This window comes from Rhipicephalus microplus, chromosome 8, assembly GCF_043290135.1.
Source record: "Rhipicephalus microplus isolate Deutch F79 chromosome 8, USDA_Rmic, whole genome shotgun sequence".
Taxonomy (NCBI): Eukaryota; Metazoa; Arthropoda; class Arachnida; order Ixodida; family Ixodidae; genus Rhipicephalus; species Rhipicephalus microplus.
The window spans coordinates 49,485,618-49,513,357 of record NC_134707.1 but is presented as its reverse complement, the minus strand read 5'-3'; the positions used below and the strand labels follow the sequence as shown (position 1 = coordinate 49,513,357).

The window sequence follows — 27,740 nt, the reverse complement described above, 5'->3', positions numbered from 1 at the left end:
CATAATAAGCAAGCCAAGCTGGGTGTAGGCCCGAGAAACAGTACTCTCAGGGTAAATTTTCTCACGGTCATCACACGGAAGACATTTTGCGAAATTCAGAAGATCACCACGTGAACCCCACTGCCATCAAGTTTTCTTACTCATGTGTTTTAGCAACTCCCTCTTTCCAATGCAATTCAACACGATGTCCTTTGGCATCTGCTTAGGTTACCAAAATGGCTGGGATATCTTGTGCGATATGCAACGTGAAAATAGAAGCAGACACACCAGATTTATTTCTGGCGGTTGTTTTTGAGGCATACTATCACAACGTACCGGTTTTTCAGACTTTACTACCATTTTGAGATATATTTTGAAAAAGCGTAGTACACAAAACGCGTTACTGACTTTGCCGCAAGAGGTAGACTTTCCTCATCCTACGTGCGACGAAAACACCAGTAAGCTGTGAAGTCTAGTCTAAACGACAGAAAGAACGCTATAACACTGTCTTCTTGAAAACTGAAGAACACCTTGCACGGTGTATACCTACATTTTGTCAAATCGTCACAATAGGAAATATACAGCAGCGGCACATTTCGGGCAAGCTGTTAATTAGTTCAGACTTCCAAGGAGCAAACGTGAAGAAATGTGGAAGCGAAAAAAAAAAACAAATCTTGCAATTATTGCATAGCTGTTAACTCTTGCAATGTCACCACCAGAGAAAGCAATCCAGCGGGTGAAGTTAAACTACGCAGTAATAATACCCAAGATTCAAGTCCCACTACCACAACATGATCATGAAAGACGCCGTACTGGAGGGCGCCGGGAATTAAGACCGCCTCGTGTACTGTCGCGTGCGCTGATATTGCAGAGCACACGGAGCTGTGTACCATTACTGCTCCATCGAAAAGCGACCGCTGCATTTGAGATCGAGCCTTCGACCTTGGGTCAGCAGCAGAGCCAAAAAACCATCGCAGCGGACGAAAAAAAAAAAAGACTAAACTATGTATGACGTACGTCTTTGGCGAAACAAGCCCGAGCCAACGAATGGCTGACGTCGAAGAAATTTATTGAATAATTAACAAGAACTGTGAATCACGGCAATACGTCAATGATGAGCGAAGGTTGACAAACGTAGACCAAGTGACAACACGTAGGTGAATTTCTGAGAAAAGGAAATTCGAGTGTAAAGTAAAATAAAAATTATCTCAACCACTCAACCTTTATAGTCAGACTTATTAAAAGGCGCAGAACCTGATGAGTTACTACAGAAGGTCGGATAAGAAGAAGCGAGTCGTCCAATTCCAAGAAAAACAAAATAAAGGCTTACATACTTGCGAAAAGGGTGTCGGTAAGCGATTATTTCATCCGCAAACATAAACGGAGTTGGCTTTAAAAGGCGTTCGCCAGTATGCATCGGCTCTTATGCAAAGTAATTCCTTAGCAATTTGAAGAACATTTGCGACATGCCTACCAGAAGAGGTATCCACTGATGTGGTATGACCTAACAGGAACCGAGCAGTTACTATTCTGCGCATAATTTTGAAACCGGATCCACCAGTCGGTTCATGTGGCCAGTGCACAAGACGGCCAGAGAACCAACAATGCAACATTATTATTCTATGGACAAATGGGAAGTACATTGGTACGCAGATGTTACAGGCAAATTACCCGCCCCTAAAGCAAGTACCCACGTTGACAGTCCGTTAAGACAGTGTCGTCAGCTGTAGAAACCGGCAGTCCGAGACTAGTCAAGGACGGATAATCGAATACGCCGAATACTTGCAACAAAATCTATCCTGCAAGCCAAGAAAAACTCGGCGCACGACAGTTCATACAGCTAAATTAGAATTCCTAAATCTGCTGCTCACTTTCTATTCAAATAAGGTGTACAACGCAAGTAACATCATTTCGATCAAATGTCATTAGGCACTGGCAAAATCGAAGCATGGAATGTATAGTTAGCACCGTATACTTTGAAGAGCGATGCTACCAGCTGCGCAAAATATCTTTCATAAAATACAACTGCACCCTCCTACAGAAATATGTGCTGAGACTTCCGAAAGTACGAATCAAGCTGCAGGGAAATTTCACTACAACATAAATAACAGCGTTTCAATCAGCCGAGAACTAGCAAAATGGGCTAATCAAGTTCATAATTATACTAGTTAACTAAATAAGAGACGCCAAAGCTGCGAAAAAATAAACTGATCTGTTGCAGTATGAGTTCTGCAGAGAACTGCACTATATATGCACTGAAATAAGTCGGCGCACGAGTCAAGTTGAAGGAAAACCCCAAGTACGACATGAACAACAGCATTTTCAACGATGTAGAACGAACTAGCAGTATTGCCTCAGCTGGGCCCGTGGTTACTCACTAGTTGAACAGCGATCCGGCTTCCAGAACCACCGCGTCATCGGTGACGTCACCAGGAGCTAATCCCTTGCGACCCTTGAAGACCAGCATGGCGTCCAATTCCTCGAGGCACATAGAATCCGCGCAATTCCGTCGAAGTACAAAAAAAAAAGGGGGGGGGGGGCAAGAGGCACTGCCGGTTATCGAAGCGAATCAAGATGGCGTCGTCAGGTCAGGCCGCTGGGAGCTTCTCCTCCCTTCGCCGTAGCAGACGACAAACCGCGGGAAAAAGGTGCGAACAGAAGGAGCCGACGACACCGAAAGACGACACCAAAAGCGTGGCGTCGTCAATCCATCTCTTCTCTCCCACGCTGGAGCGAGCGAACGCCTTTGGCCGCAGGTTTTCGCAGGTGTTACAAAAATAACAAAAAGAATCTTTTTTTTTTTTGCCGCTAGCGAAAACAGTTGCCACGAGCCGCGGCTTCGGATTTCGAAGCAATAATTGTCGCCCGCGAAACTTCCTTCCCAACCGTTCGTGTCAAGCCGCCTGCGGCTGCAGGCAGCCACACTTGCTCGCACAATGGCTTCTTTTTTTCTTTCTTTTCATTTATCAAACGAAGCGAGATGTGTTACACGTCACCTATGTCGCTTCTCTCTCTACCTCTTTTACCGGCCGTGAGCACTGAATTCCCACGCTTCGGTGAAACAAAGCTCACCGCCAAACACAGCTGCGTCCAACGCAAAGCGACGTGTTCCTAGCTGATGACGCGGCACACAGGAAAGAGCAGACGACGGGGCTTCACCCTACATCGCCTTTCCGGCGAACTATGAATGATTCGAGAACTTCTTTTCTGGCTTTTCTGGTACAAGGCCGCTATCGTACGTGGCAATCTGTTCAAGCAGCTTTCCGGGTACAGCCCATACCTACATACGGTTTGTATATTACGAGCTCTTTCCAAAGGTTCCTCAAAATGCCACGCCAACCACAGTCACAGGCGGAGCGCTCCGCGTGTTACTTCTGCTGTTGACGGGAATGGTAGATTTGTTGGCGTCATGCGTACATCCATACATTATCCATAGGCGCTTCGCACGGCTTTCCCGACGACGCCAGCACACTAGAACCGCTGGGTACGTGCAATCTATTACTATTAGGTTTTTTTTGGAGGGGATCTATAAGAAATCAATTGTCGCATATGGTGCTGCAATGCAAGGTAAGCTTCTATATACAGTGACTTCTCTTGGGACAGAATGGCAGGCGGCCGTTCAGGGTATGTGTGACGTCGTTGAGGCGATAAAACCGACAGGAACACACCCACGCTTCCACTGCGGAACAAAGGTCGGTTTCTCGAGGGCAAGCTAGCCGGGCGCAGTGATCAACATCACGAGAGGCAGAAGACAATCGACGACATTCTGCAGACAGCACTAGATGAGCACTGGGATCACCATGACGACAAAGCCAGAAGGCCAGTAGACAAGTCCCTCGTAGCTTTTCCAGGGCAAGCTAGCCAAACACAGGAATCACCGTGGCGTCAAAGCCAGAAGGCATTTTTTTTTTAGCGGACAACACTGTAATCCTTGGCACCGGGCGGCACGCGTAGGAGACAACAGCGATAATCCTAAAGATATAAAAAAAGGCAGGCGTGCAGGTTTAGGCCAGGTAATCAGATACCTCCTCTTGTCAGCCGGAGATGAAGTAGCACTGACCGATGTTTCGATGATGGACGATCACTACCACAATGGCCAAGCACACAAGACGCACACAAACACAGCGTGAGACAGGCGAACGGGCAAAGCGCTGGCAAACGACAAGGCGGTTGCAGTACGCTACGGTGCGGCGGCAGAGAAGCAGCACCGCAGCGGCTGCGATACGAACCGGCGAGCCAGCAGCCGCACCACAGTGGGCGAACGTGAACTCCACGGCACGACCCAAACAAAAATGGCCGCTCGCCTCGGCTTCACCGACGGGCGTGCAGAAAGGAAATTCCCGGCTCCAAGGGAGAATGGAGCACCGGGTGAGGAGGAAGGTCTATCCCTCTTTCCACCAACCAATCACAAACCCCCCCCTCCTCGCGCCCGTCCGCTTCTAGGAGAAACCTCCCAGGCCTTTATGGCTTCACTCTAGAAACTTGCCGGTTTAGCGTTGTTTCTTTGCCTCTCTTCCTCCTCGCGTCTTCCCTCTAGCGAAAGGCAAGCACCCCTGGGAGCAGGAAGGGTGTGCTATATTTTGGCCACAGCGGAGCGGACGTCCGACGATTTGCAGGGCTTTGAGGCTGCGAACCGGATGGGGTCTTTACGGAACTTGCGTAAACCTTTACGTAAACTACTGACCGCATAGGCTTTACGTTTGCAGCACTATGTTCGCAAATCTACCTTCATACGTAGAAACTCGCGGTATCCACATTAAAGAAACTCGAGCCATCGAGTCAAAATAAGCCGACGTGCGAGCGCCCATAGCGATTACATTGTTTCGGCCGGATTACAAAAGCCGGGATGGCTTAGAAGATCGACAACGCATACGTGCGAGCCCCCGACCGGCTGGATCATTTCATCATCAGCCTGACTACGTCCATTGCAGCACAAAGCCTCTCCCATGATCCCTCAGTGAACTGGGTCCTGTGCTTGTCGCTGTGTTATACCCCCATACTTCCCAACCTCATCTGCCCACCTAACTTTCCGCCTCCCCCTAACTCGCTTGCCTCCTCCGGGTATCCAGCAAGTTACCCTCAATGACCAGTGGGTATTCTGCCTACGCACCTCATGTCCGGCCGCTGTCGATTTCTTCTTCTTGATTTCAACTATGATATCCTTAATAAACCCCTGTTTATTCCCTGATGCGTCAAAATGCGTCAAACAGATAGTCAAACAGATAGGTTACTTCAAGGCACTCAGTGTTTTATTAAAATAAAAACAGTCATAACACCTTGTATTAAAAAGTGTTATAGTACTTCATTAGAAAAGGACCGTAGTCAAATGTCTATTTATAGTGAAGTCATTTATGCCCTGCTTTCCCATAGGTTGAATCCGATCTCCGGTTAAAGATGTAGCGCAAATTCTTTATCAGTTACATCTATTTGGAGCAAAGAATAATTTCCTTAACGAGGCTCACTGGTAGTGTCTTCAGCAAAGCGATTATGTACACTGTCATTCTTTATGAAAGGAAACACGTGAGCGCGTGGCCTGCGCTCAGCGGCGGCTGCCTACAAAACCATCATCAACCGACAGCAAAAGAAAAGACGTTGACTTTCGCGTCATCTATTGGCAAACAAAACAACTAGTTACGAAAACTCGAGCCATTGAGTCAAAATAAGCCGAAGTGCGAGCGCCCATAGCGATTACATTGTTTCAGTCGGATAACATAAAGCCGGAATGCCTTAGAAGATCGACAATGTATACGTGCGAGCCCCCGACCGGCGGGATCATCATCATCAACCCAACTACGCCCATTGCAGGACAAAGACCTCTCCCATGATCCCGCAGTCAACTTGGTCCTATGCTTTTGTTGCCGCTGGATAAACGCGGCAAGATACTGTAGGCAGCCGTTGTACAGAGCAGAGCCCAAGATCACGTGTTCCTTTTCATAAAGAGCGACAGTGTACAACACTGCATTGAGAAATGAAATTGAATCAAGGCACTTTTATCGTGCAGAAGGTCCAATTCAACCGCAGCTCAATGGGGGCTTTAAGTTTGTACGTATACTTCTTTACGTTACCGTGTTACTGGATACCAGCCAGAATCTGCACATGCGCGGGTCTTTACGGAACGTAAGCCTTTACGTTTCCCGCCCCATCTCGCAAATCCACCTTCGTTCGTAGGAACTTGCACTATCCGCACTGCGAGAACTCAAGCCGTCGAGTTGAAATAAGCCGAAGTGCGAGCGCAAATTGAGATTACGTTGTTTCAGCCGCATTACCAAAGCTAGAGTTGCCTAGGACATAGACGCCGTAAACGTGCAAGCACCTCGAACAAGCTGGATAGGTGGCGCCATCTAGCGAGGCCATATTGAACCAGGTAATCACAAAAAGAAGTGTTATTGCAGAAACATTGTGCATTGTACGTCTGATGCGAAAACCGCGCAGCGGCGTTATTACAAATGAGTTACCTTTTCAATTATTTTCACCTCAAAAACATTACGTGTTATTCAACGTGTTCGTGAATGCGGTTGCACGAAGTGTCACAAGATGTCGACACCGTCGTTGCAGTAGCCTTGTATTTTTCACCCTTTTGCGCATACGAGAAGACTGTACGCGATAAAAGAACGTCTCGTGATTTTGCCACAACAGTGATTCAATCCTACCAAAGTTAAATGCAGTTTATATGCAGTTAGCATCACCATTTATGGTTTGCGAAAACGTAAAGGTATACATGTTTACGTACGAACGTAAACGTTTACGTATGAGGAGCTGGTAAGACGGTAAACACGAACTAGTATCCGGTAACACGTTAACGTGAACAGGTATACGTACAAGCTAAAACTACCTATTGCCTTTCTTAGCTATTGGTCACTGAACCTTGCAAAATCAAGTCATGCCGAAAACTGTGTGAACAACTTCTGAAGGAGCTGAGAACTGTAATTTATCTATACAACTGGCTCAATCTTCCCATTTCTCTCAACTTGTTACTGTCGTCATTGAGCATATCCCACAAGGTAGATCCCACACATTGTGGGAACACATGCAATGTGAAGCAGCCAGCGGGTTCAAATCGTGCTGTACGTAATATGTATGTCATGATTTACATGTCAGCACCTGTCATTTCTGTTCGCTATGCAGTCACGTGACGCAACACAAATTTCGGTGTATGTCAAGCTACAGCAAAACGGCCGAGAGCGCACCATGAACATGACATGCAAATCACGTTGTACAATACGTGCGCGTCATGATTTTCATGTTACCACCTGAAATACATGTTCGTCATAAAATCACGTCGCACAATACCTACTGAAGCGCATGTAAAGCTAACGAAACAATTATCAGCAAACCGTGAGCGTGGCTTGTAAATCATGTTGCGCAGGGGGACGCAGACCACGATTTTCGTACTGCCACCTCTCATTTATGTTGATAATGCAGGATAGTCTCACCATACCGATTTTCGGATACATAAAGGTAAGGAAACAGCCACTGGAGCACCACGTCTATGGCGAGTAAACCATACCGTCCACATAAAGTAAAATTTAACTATTACTAAATGACCAGTCAGTCATGGTCACCATACGGTCATGTTAGGTTATACCAACGTCATTAAAAATCCCATAGACCCTACGGTCTTGAGAGCACCAAGTCGTAGACGGCTAGATAGATGGCTACATACGCTCAAAGTCACCGAAGTTCGCCAACAAATGCTTCACATTTAAAACCCAAACGTGCCACTGCGCGTCGTTAAGCATCGACGAAGCGCACAAATCGTAACCGCGGGAAGCCATGCGGCCGCACCAGTTCCTCGTTCACCTCCTGCACCCATACACCCCGTGCCCCTCAAAGCACGACATGTCGTTTAAACGCCCGCTGCGCCACCTGCACCATCGCGGTAGCAGACGACCGACGGGGGAGAACACCAGCCGGTTCCTTTCTTATTGTTGAAACACGGTCAACGGTGTGTTTTAAGGAACACCGCGTACATTTACGTGCAGTAAGATTACTCCACATATACATGATGCAGCGAGTGTGCGAGTTATTCAACGCGCGGCCAACACTGTTAAAGCATCTGTAATACCTCCTTATCAATGTTACAGAAACACACCACTGTACATTGAATGACTCTATAGTACTAGCGCACACACACAAAGACTACACAGAAAGGCACAAGACAGCCACTAGTCTTGCTGTGTAGACTGTACGTGTTCGCTACTATTATGAAAGCATTCAGCCAGTACTAACCGGCTTTGCTAAATCCATCAACTACTACACTCTCCATGTCGGGTACATAGTTGCGATGCAAATGAAGCTATAGCCACGGAGCTACGAAGACACTGCAACGTTTTCGCTGAAGACGCTCTTAAATGCCACGCTTTTACAACACTGCAAATAAGACATTAACAACAATACGCATGATGAAACAAGCGCCAAAAAGTACAAATACCCAGAAACACACAGGTCCAGCCAGTCGGGCATGTTGGTGTAAGTTCATGATGAAACAAGCGTCAAGAGGTACGAACACTCAAAAAGGACATAGGTCAACCGCTCGTCCAGTGTCCGTTCTGAGTGTTTGTACTTTTTGACACTTGTTTCATCATGCACTTCTACCAACATGCCCAACTGGCAGTCATCCTAAACAACGTTGCGTTAATGACCAATAACTGCTACCAAGTTAAGCATGAACGTAGCCGGAGACAAATACCATGTTGTGTGAAAAACAAAAAAAAAACGGTATTTAACAACATCAGGTCACGACGTTTTTGCCGTTCACCTCTAAAGTATTTACCAATGCCATCTTACCGAAAACTGTTGAACCATAAAACTACCTATACACGAGGATATAGAGAATGAACAGGGTTCTAATTCAGGAATCTACTCTAGTGTTTTTATACCCTCAATCAACTCTTAACGTACTATTGTTTCTTGCCTACCATTTATACTGCTATTTTGCAATAGCATGCTTACTGCCAGCTGCACTGCCCCCACATTTCGCTTTTCGACTTCCCACAAGTGCAGTGCTACATTTTGTTGTTGTATAAGAATGATCCTATTAGTATCGATGCTCTTATATCCTCTCCCGCCTAATGTGATGCCCTAAATAGTGTCCTTAAGGTACAGTAAATAATCTAGACCATGCAATACCGTACACTTGAAAGAGACGAACATAAAGTCATCCGTTTTATGCAAATAACGCGAAATCACATTATACTGCAGTCGCAAAATATCACGTCGTCTGCTATCGCGGTCGAACAGACGATGTACTGTATTGCCGACGACGCATATCCCACCCGCCTGCAACGAGACCTCATATATTTTTTTTTTTTTTCCCCTGTGTTCCCCACCCCACCACTGCGGCAGCGGTGTCAGCCAAACCAGTCGCGCAACAGGAGACGCAGCGCGATCCATGCGCGACTAAAAAGAACAGAAGAGCAGAATATTACTCCGCGTACGACGTCCTTGCGTTACTATTATTACTAGTACTTTATTCGCTCCCTCACGGCGGCAAGCGAAACGTCCCGACGCAGCCTTGTGGACCTATACAGTTCCTTCACCGGTCGCAGAAATATCATCCATTCGTATCACCAGTCTCGTTTCTTGGGGATAGAGCCAGGTATTGATTGTCCGTGGCGCGCACTTCCGGTATATAGTCCACTTCGTGGTACTCCACACTTCTGACATGTATCCCCTACCGGATGCTGTCAAAAAAAAAACGTTTCAGCCCTTCAGCGGATAGATGTCCTTAAAAAAAAAAATCATATATCGACTGCAACGGACCCCACGGCAAATGATGCAACTAAACAGTGCAATGAATTCAGGATGAGAGATTACATAGAAGGCAAGTAGCAGAAATAGCGTTACTTTTACCTATTGGCTCGCTTTTAGCGGAATACTAGACAGCAAGGAACACAGTTTTCAGCAAACACATGAGGCAAAACCTCTTATGACCGAACACGTTCCCCACGTATATGTCGTACTCTTACAGCTGACGTCATGTGAAGCGATTCACTTGACAAACATGTACGCAGTTTTTTTTTCTTTCTCACAGCAGGGTTAAGTTCAGTGCCTCAAACACCTTATGACTACCGAGACAACATGGCAAGCGTTGTGCTATAAACATGCGATAAAGATGCGCAAAGCTTCCATGCCTATAGCTTGGCCACCTAGAATACACGTGAACAGTACGCCTCAGAAGAAAGCTCTTTGCCATCCAAACAACATAAGCGAAGTACTTTTCCTATGACGCTAGTATGAGCCTTAACCAACCATGCCTTGGAATCCAAAACAAGTGCCCCCCAAAATTTCTGCTTACTCGTACTTTTGTTCGGTTGTTTTTTTTTTTTCGCCCCAACAATAGCGGACGACGCAGACTATGTTGGCTAACACTGGACGAAAAAAAAAATAGAAAGAAACGAAATACACTCGAACCCAGGCAGACGACATGATGGTGACGTAGAATGGGGCGGGGAAGACCAAAAGTATGGAGCAAACCAGACGAAATACAATACACGAAAATATGAAAAAGGAAACGAAGCAACATCCGCACCCCGCCGACAGCAGAGCCGTCCCTTCTTTTGCAGCTCTATCGTCGTTACAGACAATTCCGTGCAGCACTGCAAGTGGTATACAGCTGGCGTCAGACTACTATTAGGGTCAGAAATTCCCTAGGGACTGCCGATAATACTCCAGACAGCTTTTAGTTTTGTCGCGAGTTCCGAAGGCAGAGTTTTGAACGTAGAAAAAGTGCATCGTGGGAGCACACCTCAACACATTGAGGGGAGAAATTATACACTTTGCCACAGATATTACAACGCAAAAAAGACATGTCAAAACAGTAAACCACGTTTTAAATAAGGAGACACAGAATAATCGGCAACGCATACAAAAGAAAAAAAACATACACTTAGAAACTACCGGATGTACCTGTAGAAGAATTTTGAGAGGCGCACATTCAAGAATTTCGTAAAATCATAGGGCAACATAAGTTGTTCATATGTGATTACTGGTAATCTGGCATACGTGTCATATGGGATTTCCGGCGTAAAGTTACGCCTACGTCGCGCTATTCCATACAGTACTTAAGTGCAAGAGTTGCCGTGCCGGAGTTACCATTGCGAGCACGGAGTGCTCTGTTCTTGTGCAAACAGTGACGGCGAGACAACGTGCTAAGTTCTCAGTAATATACACAGATAAATCAATGAACATTTGCGATACATGGGTGGCTCATGTCTTTATTAGTATATTAGCACCTGCGAACTAATATTCACGAAAGTCAAATAGACTAAACCTTAGTCAAAGTGAAATAAATATTTCAACAAAGCGCCATGCTGACTAAAAGCATTATTGTTACACTGCTAGGGCATACCTGATTCAATCCCTATTCATTCATATTGTCACAGTCGGTGACAGCGGTTAGACAGGGGAGTTGAGTGGCAATGGGGGAATAACGCCAACCACAGCTCCGTTTGCCCTTTTCTATGATCAATGTGCAACATATGTGCTATCTGATTCCTCTAGCTTGGGGAAAGCCTGAGCTCAATCGACCAGTAATCACAATTCTACGAAATACAATGTCTCCCCACTTTTTCAAGTTCAGAAGTGCAGACAAGAGATCACCATCTTGGTTCCTTTACTCTATCCTTTCAATACTATTAAAAAAAAGATTTGCTGCTCTTCCTTCCCTACAATACGTCTCCGAACTTCTTATTAGAAAAACATTTACACAGAATTATAAAAGAAACAAAAGATGTCACAGCTATGCCGCAAAGGCCAAGCAATGAACTAACTAGCAACAGCTTAGAAGGTCACGCACAGAATGGCAAGAATATCAAAACATGCCCCGCGTTTCTCACGCACAAATGACGCACGAAACGTACTCACAGGTACAGATGAACGTGAATAAGCGTTGTTACTGCGCTGTGTCTGAAAAGCACGCCCTTTTCGCAAACAGAGACTGTGCAACGATTGCAGTGACCTTTGCGCGCCCGGTAACTAAAACAGGATCGTTCCGGTGAAAGTCCAAGGCCAGCCAATGCGTCCGTTTGTCCCCACCGCGAGACAAGCAAGTGCACGCGTGAGTGTTTACCCTGCCTCCTCTTTGCGGGGCCAGGTAGGCGTAGGAGATGAGAGCACGCGCCGCCGCGTCGTGACGATGTGGCGACGCGCGCTCGTTGCATCATCTTACTGGTAATGCTGAAAACACGATAGTTCCCCCCGGGATGCACATCACCAGCGTTAAATGATAAATATAAATAGTTTGCCGTTTGAACGTTGAAGGAGGCGCTCCTTCGTGGCTCAGTGGTTAACGCGTCGCACTCACCATTCACAGGTCCGACATTCGATTCCACGCGCCGGAGTCTTTTTTTGCTTATTTTTGTTTCTTGCGTTTTCATATATAGTTACGTATACATACGAGGAGAGCGACGGCGACGCCGGTTGATAAATTTAGCCGAACGCGTCCGTATAATTGCTATCGCAATAAAACAATTCTGTATTGCGAACCTCCAAGTGAGAACACAGGAACCATAACGCTTGACATGCGTGCCAAATACCCAAGTTCCGATTTCTAAACGCAGTCGATCCCACTCTCAACATAGGTACACATGGTGCACCGTTTTAGGCAGTCCCAGCGTACGACACACACGCTTACGCACAACTACAAGAACAAGCGACTAAAGCAAGATGTATACAAAAACGGCAACGAATTCGGCAAGGAGCTCCCCTCAAAACGTGTGTCACCGTAGCCCCAAAAGCCTCCTCTCCACATCTGCCCCGGCGGCAGCCATTTGCGTTCCATCCTCTGCAAACTGGATGTACGCCTATCCAGCATCCCCCCCCCCCCCGCTTTATCCCTCACCCGGACTGCGCCATACCTTTTGTATCCCGATTACAATCCCTCTCTAGCTTCCCCTACTCCCCCCCCCCCCCGGGCGTTCTCACACCACTTCACCCCGGCTTCCAGCTCCGACCTCCCCGATGCCCACTCCAGAGAACGGGAGTTCGGCTTCTGTGCCTTATAGTCCGATATCTGCCAATATATACAAAGAAGCAAAATGCACGCGGGAAGAGCACGCCTTGAACGGTACTAGACAGCAGTGCCACCTAGCGGGTAATGCGGACAAAATCGCAGTTCGGCTTCGGTTCCTCGGTGTCCTACATACGCGTGTGCACACGAAAATGAAGTGGACTTGGACAACGCGGCTTGGACAGGACGCGATAGCCGCCTGACAGTTAATGCGGACAAAATCGAGGTGTGCCTCCCCTCTGGTTTCCTGTGCACATTTAATTTGTCTGTTTTCGTGTGTGCGTGTCTGTGTGTGTCTTTACAAATGCGAACAGAAGTCAACAATTTACGAATGACTTGAGTATTGCTACAAACTGGAGTTGTTGCTAGCGCCGAAATTTCGAAAAACTACGGCATATACCAAGGCCGACGGTTTATGGACAAGAGGTCTTCCAAATCTCAAACTGGGGTTGTTGGTAGGGCCATTTAGACAAGATGTATTCCAGATCCCGAACTGAGGTTGTTGCTAAAGCGAAAGATTAAACAAGATGTCTTCTAAATCTCGAGCTGGGGGTTCTTGCTAGAGCCAACGTTTCAAAAAACGGTCTTCTACACCTCAAACTGGGGTTGCTGGTAATGCCATTTAGACAAGAGGTATTCTATATCTCAAACTGAGGTTTTTGCTAATGTCAAATTTTAAACAAGATGTCTTTTAAATCTCGAGCTGGGGTTGTTGCTAGTGCCAACGTTTCAAAAAGAGGTCTTCTACACGTCGTACTGGGGTTGTTGCTACACCCAACGTTTTCTAAAGGGGTCTCTTCTTTAAGGCCGCTCCTGCCTCTCCAAAAAGCAAGAACCCGTGTAGAAACGTCATATCCAGCAACAAACCAATTTAGAAACTTCAAAGACCACTTTTCGAAACGTTGACTCCAGCAAAGTTTTTGATATCATGACTATAGATTGACAGGAATGATTTTTGATATCATGGCTATAGGTACGGGTTACTGAAGAGAGCAAAGCTAGATCTGCTGAATCTTTTCGTATGCCACGTAGTCCAGAGGTGCAGTCACTGAGTCCGGCAATAGACGTTTATTTTTTAACGCCATCGGTCACACGCGAACGCTATTTGGCATCTACCTGTCACGATGAAAATGTCTAATATGCCCGTTTAAAGTCTGGCTAACAAAGAGCAAAAGGGCATAAACGCTAACACAACGCTTTCACGGTGAGACGATCCAGTGGGGCAGCTGCTAACCAACGTACCGACAAAAGGGAAAATGTCTCAACCTTGCTACGCGAGCTCCCCTATCCTGGTCCACAAAAACATCTGTTCAAGCAGCACACTTCCTCTCCGAGAGCTCTTGCACGCATTCGAAAAGCAATCGCTTTCAAGCGGGCAGCACCTGCATTGTGGTGCAATGCTCAACGCCACATGTGGGAAACGCTCGAACGAGACACAGACACAAATAACGGCGTCCATCGTTGTTTTTCGCCATAAGTGAATACACTGACAAACTTTCGAGGCTGTGTGTACGCATAGTGCCGAGCAAACCGAGCTTGGCCATAAATATTTGTTTAATATTACGGCGGTTAGGCGCAGCTGGCACCGTAAAATTGTTGATTCCACTTCGTGCTCCAGAGGAGAGGCAAATCTGGTAGTTCACTACGTCATACTCATATCAGCACATTAAGAGTAATCTTTGAATACGGATGAATTCGGTGTTCCAGCTCATATTGGCCTCGACAGGACATGTATTATTACGAAAGAATACCTGTCTACTACCGTTCAAACAAATAGTGTGAATTGACGTTTCATCTAGTAGCCTTGCACTGTGATAGGAACTTTCTTCAGGTGGTATAACCAACGTAGTCTGTTCTTCAATCTGCCCTCCCTCCTTGCCTGCCTGCCCACTCACCCTCCCGCCAGCTTATTCGTTGGCCCGCCTGCCTGTCTCCCTGCCCGCCAGCCTGCCGGCCCACCCGTCCGCTTGCTTGCTCGTCAGTCCATCCATCCGTCCATCCGTCCGTCTGTCTGTCTCTGTCTGTCAGGCGTAACATAAAAGTAGAAAACGAGCACTTAGCAAATTTCGATTTCACAACATATTTGTCGCTCATGTTCCCACTGGTGAACCACGTCAATGCATCTATAAGAAAACCATACGCCCTACCCATTTCTTTTTTTCCTTATAGCCCCATAGGCAACGTATTATTGCGAAAACTAAAACTTCTACTAGCTACAATTAAGTAGGACCAGTTGCCGGGCGAGTCCTATAACATCGAATTCGCAAACTATAAAACAAAGACCTTTGCAAAGCAGTAGAAAAAAAAAATTTCTGCTTCCTCCTGGTATGTTTCCAGAGTCGTTTGCAGATTGCGCTAGTGTGCACCCCTTACTAGTAGTTAGAGTGCCAGTACCACCTCAATGCTCTTACGGGTTAGCGCAACACTGCACTGAGCTGTATTCACCACTGGCGTTACAACATGGGAAGTTACGTGCACTACGCGAGGAAAAAACACCTGTACAAAAGTTGACGCCGTCTGTGGACCAAATGTGCACAGACGGTACGCGTACGCGTGTAGTATTTGCTTGTTAGCGCTCAAACCAGTCCCTCAGTAGCGGTAAGTAACAGCACCAGCACCTCAGTGCTCTCCCAAGTTTCACCGACACAGCACCGATCCGTTGAGACAACCGATGTTACAGTGCGTGAGGTCACGTGCAACGCGCGAGGGGGAAACATCTGTCCCCTCCGTCGACCCACAGAGGGCGCGTGCGTAGACTTTCGCCCGCGCGGTCGCCGCCTGCTTGCCGCCACTGACCGGGTCACCTGCGTACTCTCGCATGCAGCAGCACCGAGAAAGAAGAGAAAAAAACAAGGACGGTCAAAGAACACCGGCTGCCGCTGTTTTACGGTGCCAAGGTTGACGTCAGGGTGGCGTCACGCTACGCAGTTATACAGCCGTGGCAGCTTCGTTGATGCGCGACCGGTAGGGAGAAGGAAAGATGCCGAGAAGGAGGAGGAAAGAAAAGAAGAGACATTCGCTACGTCAGCTTGAGAGAACGGAACACACGGAGCGTATCATTGGCAGGTGAAACAGTTTGAAGGTGAATTGACTTTCGATGACCCCCATCTCTCTCTCTCTCTCTTGGCCTCCAGCTCGGAAGCGCTCTACTTGGCAGACCTGGCAGGTGTGACCAAGGGCTGTTACCTTCCCTTCCTCTTCTCCTTTCATTCTATTTCACTCACTCTGACCTATTACCTGGCTTACGTGAACCGAAATAGGGTGACTAGGGTAACTAGAAGCTTATTAACGCGGGTAGCTTGTTTTCAAAGTGTTTAGAGTAGGTTGTTTGATACGGAATTGCAGTGCCGGCATGCTTTGATAGAGGCTGTGTCATCGGGACATGCGCACCTAACTTGCGTCTGCGTAGGCAGACAAACGACGCAAGAGACAGACAACGAGAGTGTCACGAGACGCATTGGTTCGGCAACAGGCTTTATTTATTGTTGATGACAATGCTGAAACACGGTTCACGTGACCAAAAAATAGAAGCGTTTGTAAATGTTTTCTGTTTGCAAATGTTTTATTATCTAACCGGACGTACTTTTGGTGGCTAAGAACGATTAGTTGTACTCAGCCTTACGACGAGACTCGTCATACCCAAAGTGCAGTCTTGAAATCGTTATGCTGTTTGCTGACAAACAAGCGAAGGGCGCAATGTCACGCTTGATACGATACATGCGCAGATATGTTGCCTCAAAGGCTTAGCCCCTTCAAACGTCTACTCAACAGGCACAGACGAGTGCATAAAAGCGAACATATTCGAAGCAGCAGTAAATACGGGAGAACTTCACGATTGTGTCGATGCGGTCGATTATCGTGAGGCTCTCACTAAGCACAGCCAGTGAATTGCGACGCGACGCAGTCACAACAAAAAAAGGCGGCGGCCTGCTCGGGCGGAGGCATCATAAAAAAGACACTTGAAGGCGAAGGCCAAGGAACTACTACGTTGATTGCCCTAAAACAAACATACGAGGGTATAAGCTCGCGAAGGAACCTGATAGACCCTGAGTTACGACGGGTGCCCCGGTCACCATGGGAACGAGCACACCGAAGAAAGAAGGAGGCCACGCCCCCCCCCCCCCCTTTTTTTTTTTCCGCACAGCGCGACACGGCAGCGAAAGCAAGAGAGGGAGTATACGACTCGGGGTTATAAATACGGACGGGAAGAAGGCAAATAAAAGAGACGACCGCAAAAGGAGCACAGACGACGGGAAGTAGCGGGCGGCAAGAATGAAAGAGACGACAGAGAAGAACCGACGACAAAGAAGGAGCGGACGACGGGAACGAATCGAGCGTACAAAAAAGTACAGACCAGGGTAGGCACAGAGGCAGACAATAACCACTAAAACGAGAGCCATAACAGAATGACAGACTGCCACAAGAAAAAGACTAAGCGGAAGGCACCTAAGTGCATGCCGCACGACGCGGAGAGAGCATCAAAAAGAAGAGATCAGTCTAGCGGACGAACTCCAGGGCATTTTCCCTCAGAACGACACGATTTCGTTTCCACTGCGTGGCTCGAAATTCGCGGAGGCAAATCGGTGCCTCCTTGTTCGCCGTATCTACAAAACCAAAGAAACGCACTAGAAGATCTACAAACAATGGGGAAATGACGAAAAAAAGAAAGAGAAGCATTTGGAAGTGAAATTTGCGGAATAATGACGATTCTCCTCCCGGAAAACGCGAAGGGTTCGCGCTCCCTCGCATCATTCAGCGGACATGGCGAAAGTGCCCGATCGAAAAGCGGAGTGCTTGCGTTGCTGTATAACAGTGCGTGAGCGGAATATCCCCCCGCGAGACCACGAAGTGCACTTCACGAAAAGCGAGAAGAGAGCTCGGCGATACGTTGTGCAGAGAAGATATGCGAACAACGAGAGGACAAGAAGGATCGACTGTGCAAGAAGACACGGAACGAAAATGTTTCTCAGGACAACGTACATCAGCGGCGTTTCTAACCGAAAGACGAGAAACTTGACATCAACAAGTACTGAAGAGCAAAACAAAGGCGACAGTCTTCCTCGGGATACTTAGACGAAGGAATGTGTGTTTGCCTGTCTGTCCGTCGGTCATACTATTCAGCCACCCGGCGAGAGTTCAAAGAGACACTAAAGGTAACTATTGAGTCGACGTTGATTGTTGAAATAGTGTTCCAGAAACCTTTAAATGTTACTTTCGTGTCAAGGAAAGGCCTATTTAGAAATAAAATCACGTTTTAGCTGTCCACATCGAGTTAGCGCACTTCAAATTACCCGCCTCAAGAAGTGGACCGACCGGACCGTCTCACGTCAGTGTTGACGTGCACAACGTTGCCCGTCTTCGTTGAGCTAGTAGCAGAATACTGAAAGCAGAGTAGACAACAGCCGTTGATCAATTTCCCACCATTAGCTCCGAAATTGCAGACGTTTTTCGTTCAACTGCGCACCGCTAGATGGCACTGCCTGCCTTAATGTCTCTACGCAAGAATTGCATTTTTGAACCACACGCGCCATTCCTCATAGTAAGGTCTAGCGGTTCTTTTTCTATGAATCAAACAGAAACGAACAAGCGGCATTTGATTGCGCCTCTTGATGCACGGAAAGCACTTTATTTAGTGCAGTTAGATCGATTATAGTGATTGATTGTAGGCAGTCAGTCCCATGTCATTGGGATCATTTTGAAAGTGCACCACTGCAGCGCTTGTGTTCTTGTGCATTTACCTTAATTTCTCGGTAAGTAGGGCACTGTTGTTGATAATATTGCCGTTTTAGATGTCTCACACTGAGATTTCACTGTGACGTAAATTGTTATTTCACTTTAGTTTCCCTTAAAGGCCTTCCTCAAGGCTCAACCATCTTGATTCGGTGGCTGCGTTCATACGTGTGCGCACTGGCGATCAAAAAGCAAATATCACGCATATACGATGCGCAAAATCAATCCGTAAGTACTGCACGGTGTGTTTTTAGAAGCGAAGCAGCTCTCTGATTAGACTGTGTAACGCTGTCCCTCCATTCCCAATGGGCTCCCCTCGCCGCAGTTGTTGGGGCGGTGCCAAGTAGGCCACGCAGCCTTCCCTCGCCGTGCACGCGCGTTGACGTCACTCTCTCCCTAGCCTGTCACCGCTCACAACGTTTGAGCGAGTAGTCTTTCTGCGATTGAACCTACACGAAACCCAACCCGCCTCCCGTGGTTTCGCGGTTCAAACAAACGTTCACTCGAGTAAACGCTACGCCGAGTTTCGCTTCAAACCATTCTTCCGGCACCCACGTCGACGCCCGTTTCAACAGAGTCAACGCCGTGCGCACCGCTACTGCTTCGCATGCCATCAGGGTTCCCTTCGGGGAGATGGTCCTCAATTTTTTAAACTTTTTTCGTACTATAAATTGCGTAGGTGCGTGATTCTAAAGAGCCTAGTTGTCCTTACGCTCCGCAGACAATGCAGCGCTATGCACGAAAAAGCGGGTCTTTCCTACACTTCGCCAAGACGATACGGTACTGCCATCTTCTAGTGGCTCTGCGTCTTACACAAGTAAAATACAAAAGCCACAAAGCGTCAAACTCAAAAAGAGCAGAGCAGTAGAAACAAGGACAGATAACAGTTATCTTTTCACCCACTTTTGTTCATATTTACACTACAAATCGGTCTAATATCTTCCCCTATACTTTCCTTGGCATTATTGTCTGTTAAATCTCATATATAATGTCACGGGCTAAGTAGATGTCACGGGTAAGTATATTATATATATATATATATATATATATATATATATATATATATATATATATATATATATATATATATATATATATATATATATATATATATATATATATATATATAATGGCCATAGCACTAAGCACCTTGGCGGGGTGGATGTTCGACAGCAACGAGGTTCGGGTACAAATTGTGTTGCAAGGAAACCTTGAAAACCTCCGTAGCAATGTTCCTCGCAGCGTACAGAAAAGTCATAAATCAGCTGGATGAAGAATGCCGAAGGAAACAGCACGAACTACTGCGGCGCTGAGGAAGGAACGGCGTCAGCGGATTGGCCAGCCGCTCCGGCGTCGTAATGGCGGTACATACAAGCCTTGCCATGCGCCCAATACAATGTGCGTGCACGCGTTGGAGGGACCTGCGCGAGGATCGTTAAGAAGGAAACGGGGCCACAAACGCTGCTATGCAGCCACGCTCGGCGGCGCAGCACGGCATTTTACGATCACGTAGTTTTCTGCAGAAAACAGAGGGTTCCCACAGCGGACGCGTACGTACATACATACATACATACATACATACACACATACATACATACATGCATGCATGCATACATACATACATGCACGCATACACACATACATACAGATACACACATACATACATACATACATACATACATACATACATACATACATACATACATACATACATACATACACACATACATACACATACACACATACATACACATACACACATACATACACACATACATACATACATACATACATACATACATACATACATACATACATACAGAAGCACATTCGATGACTTCGCTCTTACCTTTGTTTGTTTACCACTTACAACGGCGGCTCCTTACCTATCACCTTTACGCGCCCCCACGCGTGGTTCGGGGTTTGATCCCCAATTACACGACGGGCGCACTTAGCGGCGTCAGAGTAGCTACTTTTGGACAAACAGCGATATAGGGAACTATAGACGCAGAGGCGGAAAAGTCATGCCAAGACCTAAGCCAGCTGGCTACAAAGGGCGGGTGGAGGTAGGTAAGGCGTAACTGTTAAGAAAAGAACTTTTTGAGTAAACTGCACAGAACTGTCGTAAACACACACTAACGCAATTCAAGAGCCTTTGTAAAGTTAGTCAGCCATTACGAAACGCAAACGGGCTTTCGTATCGCCTTGTGCGGGCAAGCGATCCGTAGGCCAAGGTCACAGAACCTTCTACTCATAAGTTAATGTCAAGGAACGGTTCCGCGCAACGCGATATGGTTCATGCAAGGTAGTGTACGTTCAAAGCGCGGAGAAAAAGAACAGAGATTTCATTGAAACGCAATTGTTAAAGCATAATATATATTCAGTGGCCAGAGACAGTCCGCTCTCAAAAACCTGTCCTTGTCACCGAGCAATGCAAGTCGATTTTCCAGAGGTTTAATCTATGCAGCAGTGAAAACAAACACTCAACTTACAAGAAACAGCGCCTCGTGAGCCGGCAATTTTGAATTCAGGAGTTATGCCGTTAACTATCCACGTCGTTTGTAGCCAGGTAAGTGTACGGTTAGGATATGCAAAACTCTGACTCGTCGTTCAAGAATAAAGAACAAATCTAGAAATTTCTCCTCGCTTGGTCGCACAGAGGCATTTCCAAGGTTTATTTGGGTAATAAATGTAGCATGAACGCAGTAACCGGTTCGGACAGCAAATCCAAAGCAATACACCAGACCTTAGCAACACTTGATGTATAGCAAATGGTTGTGGCATAGCAAAGCCACGGGAGGGGAAAACAGCTGGAAAGCATTTATGCAAGCATTTATGCATCATTTAGACAAGTACATTAATCGCGTGTGCTTTGAGCACTTCTGCTATTCTAGCGCAAGCGTTAGTTTTCGAAAAATGCTAGATTAGGTACTGTGTGCAAAGGCCAACGATACCTGTCAGAAAGTCATTATAAATGGGTACCATATGTGACTTGTAGGTTTCTGCCACAATCCAGTATTCACCACTGTGAATGCTCGGAAAGATGATGGCCACGGTAAGAGACATAACGAGTATGCTAGCAATATTGGTGCTTTCAATGGAAGGTACCATGGGATGCATTGGATGGAATGATTTACGAATGATGGGCGAAGTAGAAAGAATAATGGGTCATGTTGGGAAGCAGCTCAACAGTGGGTAGTGTTGGGAGACTGCGCGCTTCAACGCGATAACGCAGGGAAGACCCACGGACACCCTTCTGAAAACCCAACACTACTTCCAACCGATTACCCACCTTCTCCACCATCTACTTACTATGCCACGGCCCACTATCTACCCTGGCTACCCACACTGTCCACGATCCAGAAGCCCTCCAAGGCAATGTTGACTAACTACCCACCTTGTCCACGCTTTACAAACCCACCATGTCATATGAACCTTGTACGCCAACCACAAACCAACCATGCCACTGCCACCCACCTTGCCCACCACCTACAAACCCAACACGCCCATTATCCCCCACTATACACTAATCCATCATGCTTACTATCCACCTTCTACAAACCCATTACCACACGGCCTACATATTCACCGCGCCCACTATCCACCCACCTTCTGCCAACTACATTAATCCACTATGACGGTAGATAGTGGTTTCTACTATGGCCCTCTAGATAAGCCGTTTCGATGTGAGGTGGATCAACTATTCGGGAATTCTGCCTGAGTGTAATTACAAAAAGAAAAATAGAAATGGAGACTAGAGAGAACAAGTCGTTTTGCCCTAAACAAAAGCGGACGAAAAATCGAGTTTATCAATTCGAGTGCTAACCGTGCGTCGACCTGTATATACTAGACGAAATGCAAGTAGACAGGCCATATAGCAAACGACATCCATATGGTAAAGACTAAAAAAAAAAACACTCAGAGGTTCAGGAAGTAAATGTACAATCTCCTTAAAGAATCGGCCCTTGTCACGAAATAAACATATACGCATTCCATGTGACAGGAAAGAAAAAAAAAACACGACTTGAATTTGATTCTGTACGTGGTGCGAGTAATAAAAATGAGCGCCATCTCAGACGAGTATAAGCTGTGGTGCACCGCCTGCGACGCAGTTCGACGAACCAATCTTGTGTTTTTTTGCTCATGCCTGACTGAAGTTAATTTCGCTAGCTTCCTGAAACTCTTGTTCCTTTTGTTATGCCTTTTTAGTGTCTTTCTTTTTACTTTTCATATCTGAACACCGCTTCTCTCGGACCACGTTTTCGAACTTCCACGGCCGTCTCGTTCTGGTTTTCTCTTCAGCCATCGTGTGCGCCACTTCACGCCGCTCATCCTGTTAACATCTATTTAGCATTCAGCGCACACGCCTCTCTACAAACCGTCGCGACGTTTCGCACCGGCACTTGTACTCTTCACTGTACATGTCGTTGTAAAGGCGCGTATACTACGGTCTCTTTTCCGCATCGTTGGTCTTCGCGGAGTCAGCCGGCACCACTTATCACAAGTCTCATCCGGCCCGCTGATCGAGACCGGACGAGCGTCGCCTGCTTCGGGCCGAGATCGTCCGTTCCCCGACTCAGGTCTCCTAGCGGAAGCCAGCGACCCATGCGCAACACGGTGAAATGACTGCTCAGACCATATTCACATTAAGGCGCCAGAGAGCATGGCTGAGAAAAAAAAGTGCGTGTTTGTACGGTACCGTTCTCTTGCACGTTAAAACGAATATGAACGTACACTAACTCACCGAACAAGAAGTCCCTGTACACGAGCCCCTAAACCACTTCTAAAAAAAATTTTTAACGTTTCTATACACTGTTTCACACATCATGTGCAACGTTTTGGAAGCTAGCGAGACTTCTTGCAGTTGATGCGTTCGCAACAAAAAGTAGTTCGATGTTCTTACCACCGAAAATTGAATTTTTTTTTTTGGTTGTAGAGCGAAAAGGCAATAAAAATATTATGTGCCTTACAAACAAAAACGTCACTAAACGTCTCTTATTATGTGGCTGTATAGTTTAGCTTTCGCGTGACGGCACATACAGGCTCTCTTCTCTGGGTACGTCAAGATGGTGGTCACCTGGACTTTCAGTGTCAGTGCAGGAGAGAAAACCACAGGGCATCGTTCGGAAACCGCGTTCTTTTGTGCTCAACCCACCTCCTTCTGTTCGCCAGTCGCACCAAAGGGGAGCACAAAGAAACTCAAGGGTGCATCAGCAATAATCAGATTAAAAACAAGCGACCACGAAACACGCGGAGTTATACGTTTTGCTGGCCGAACTTCTTGCACAGCCTCCACACCGTTGCACTTGATTTGTGAAACGGGGTATCATGAAGCGCATAGAAATGCCGGCTGACTTAATAACCATATCTGTTCAGTGTCTACAGACTATGGAGACGAATATGGGAACTATGCAGGTGAGACAGAAGCGAAGTGTTTCTCACTGTCCAGGACAGCGCCAGGACAAAGACCCGCCGCGGTGGCCTAGTAGTCAGGGTGCACAACTGCCGACCCGAATGTCATGGGACCGAATGCCGGACGCGGTGGCTGCATCTCTGTGAATAAAAACGCTAGATACCCCATGTACTTAGGTTTAAGTGCACCTTACAGAACCCCGTGCGGTCGAAATCGGCAGAGACTTCGGCTACAGCATCTTTTTTATTCATATCGTGATATTGGGATGTAAAGCCTTTAAATTTCTTGAATACGGGTCAAACGTTGTCCGCTAAACGAAACACATACGGTTCTACGACTGAGGCCGCTAATCAAACGACGTCGTTTAGCGCAAATAATACCGAATACCTTACAAGAAACTGCAGACCCCTTTCTGTTGCATATGTTTCTGACCTAAGAACCGGAACAAAGAAATCCAGACATACCAAAGCCGAGTTCAAACATTTAGCTTCTCGGTAAAAACACATTCGGAACATCTATCTAAGATATGATGCGGACAACCAAAGCAATGACGGCAGTAAGCTGGTGCGAATGGAGCCACCCCTGGCGGCCTGAGAGATGACGCCCTTACTGCCGACTGTGAGGACCCTGACTTCCGGTTGTATCGTCGAACAGCAGAAAGCGCTTCAGATTGAACAAGCAGTGTTAAAACAATAGCAACAACAACAAAACACAAGGAAGACGAGGAAAAGAAAAAAAAAACGGGCGCGGATTTGACAATTGACTGTCCTTTTACCACCGGCAGTCGTTCAGCCGTGTCGAGATGGCGACAGGCGATAGCCGAGGGCGTTTCCTAACGATCTCTCATTTAGGCTTGATGAATGACTCCATCTTTCGGCTGTAACGACAGCCGTTTACACACTGCCCGCGTACAAGGTTCCCGCGGTGCGCGCACATGTGGCTGTTTTCGAAACAGTGTTTGTCTGCGAACAACGATCTTTTCATATTAGTTGTGCAAGAACTATCGTACTGATTTATTGATATGTGGGGTTTAACGCCCCAAGACCACCACATGGTTATGAGAGACGCAGTAGTGGAGGGCTCCGGAAATTTCAACCACCTGCGGTTCTCTAACGTACACCCAAATCTGAGCACACGGGCCTACAGCATTTTCGCCTCCATCGAAAATGCAGCCGCCGCATCTGGGATTCGATCCCGCGATCTGCGTGTGAGCAGCCGAATATCTTAGCCACTAGACTACCGCGAAGGGAAAGGAACTATCATCTTTCGTAGATAGCAGACGTCAAAAGCTAACGAGTATGTCTTTTTTTTTTCAAGGAGTCAAGCGAAATGTCAGCTGCCCATAGTAAGGCAAGTGCCCGCAATGCACCCTAGAGACTTCTAGGTGGGCTAGGTAGAGAAGCTTTAGTTTCGATCGCTTAAAAGCTATTAGAGACATACTGCTGCTGCATTCATTTGGAAGTAGCGGGAAGTATCTACAGTTACGCAATGTTGGACATAGAGCTATAATATAAAGCTTCAGCTATTCAATAAATGCGCTAAACCACCGACTCTTACTAAGGCTAACGTCTGAACTCGCATGATACCAGAAATCGCTAATATTTCCTCTACTGCATTTCATCGCAATCTTTTACATGTTTAGTGCAGTCCTAAGTCCAGGCCTTTAGAAAAAAAAATAGATGGTAATTATTTGAAAAGACAGTGAGTGAGTGAGTAGAAACTTTACTAAAGAACCAGGGTATATCGATAGGTCGCCTCGTCAATAGGAAACCAAGAACCCCTGCACCCTGGTAGAATATACCTCCTGGTTCCTGGTCTACTGCTAGGCAAGACCACATGATGTCGAATAAATCTGCTCTTCGCTGGCGCTGCTTGCATGCATTCAGGCATTGGTCTGGGTAGCAATAATCGTAGTGATAACCTGCAGGTTTGGGGTACCTATTTATCTGTGAGTTGCATTCAGGATACTTTTCTGGAACTTAAGTGATTTGTGTTACACACGATCCTGCAGTGCTGAGTTATTTACCCATAGCTGAACATGCGATTGTTTTTCGATGCGAGCATGACCCGCCCAGGTGCAGGGCTGGTGCATTCCCCAAAACGGGTGGACTCGTCTCCGGATAGGGAACCAAACAAATTACCATAACACTAGCTTCGATGAAGCAGGCACAGTTTCATTCCCTATAAGGATGTTGGGATACACTAGTTCCTGGCTTAACCTCAAACCGGTTTATGACGCCACGAAACAACTTCTGATGTCATGACACACCGGTTCCCACTGCTTCTGCAACCGCTGCGTGCAGCCACAGGTAAGTTCAGCCAGAAGAGACGCAAAGAGACGCAAATGCTAGCTGTGTGTCCGTTTGCTTTATATGACTTCATTTTGATTAAATATAAGCATCTCGCCGAACTTTCTTCAAACGTCCTCTCAAAATACTTTGGTGCACGTTATCACGCCATTACACCACCTAAGACGTCGGGGGTGCGACATTCCGAAAGGAGCAGCATGAAAAATCCAAACGCAATAGAACGCGTTCTTCGACCTTCCCGTTTGCGTATGGCGTCCTTTAAAAAGAGGCATATATGTTAACATACTCCAAATAGAAAATTATTTCACGAGTGCCTTCGGCTGAGATTTATACAGAGACATTCATTCATACCCCGCCGGTTTCGATAGGTCACTGTAGCCACCGCATCGCACTGAGAGAGTTTGCTTTAACAGCACTCATGCCACGGAAGCGATTTCGTTTTTAGTGAAGACCCTAAGAAAACAAAGACATTTTCGTAAAGTGTACACACTGCCGTACAGCCCCGAGCCGAGCTACTGCACTACTGTCAGCACCACGAGCCACGCCGAACAGGTAAATATGTTTCGACATATGATACAATGACCGCCGCGTAGAAAGAATAAACAATAAGAACTTTATTTTCGGTGGGTGAGATTGAACGCAGTCTCATAAGCTCTGAAAAGCAAGTAGTGTGCATCTCTGTAAATGTTGCGGTTTAACGTCTCCAGACTACGATATTATTAGGATAAAAGCCGTAGTGGAAGGCTCCAGAAATTTAAACCACGTGGGGTTCTCTAACCTGCAACTTATTTCAAGTAGATTGGTCTCAATCATTTCAACCTCCATCAAAGATGCGGCCGGGATTCGCTCCCGCGACCTGAGGACCAGCCGTCGGGCACCATAACACCCTGGACCACCGCGGCGGGTCGTGTACGATCTTTACCACTGTGCTCCACACTCAGACTTGAGGAAATGCGAGTACGTGCATACATCTAAACCGCATCACTGTGGTAAATCCACTGTGCAAAACAAGTGTAGAAATAGAACACTAACGTATTTTGGGTCAGTCTGATTTTGTAGTAGTCCATTGAAACCCCAATTGCAGGACTGAATGTAGAACCGACATTGATAATTGTACGCACGAGTCGAAGTATCCCTTTTCTGAAAATTTTATGGTAAACGCTCCTTTTGGTGCTCCTCCTGCGGCAGCTGTTTCAGATGCTGACCAGCAAGTGACAGCGAACATTGCTACGCCGCCTGGCGTGTACTCAGCGCCTATGACCACAACCTTACTTGCTCGCGCCATGAACTCAGCGGTCTA

The 27,740-nt window shown here is 46.7% G+C and overlaps 1 protein-coding gene across 2 annotated transcripts in view; it reads right to left on the bottom strand.

Moving 5' to 3' along the window:
- jing (AE binding protein 2 jing) overlaps positions 1-27,740 on the bottom strand; it is a 182,599-nt gene that overhangs the window by 120,375 nt on the left and 34,484 nt on the right. Inside the window, exon 1 of one of the 2 annotated variants that reach the window (XM_075871761.1) lies at positions 2,358-4,983. The exons of the other annotated variant lie outside the window; for it this stretch is intronic. Coding sequence (XP_075727876.1) covers positions 2,358-2,470 — 113 coding nt within the window. The 5' untranslated portion in view covers positions 2,471-4,983. Of the gene's footprint in view, positions 1-2,357; positions 4,984-27,740 lie in introns of those variants that run through there. 2 annotated transcript variants of the gene reach the window in all.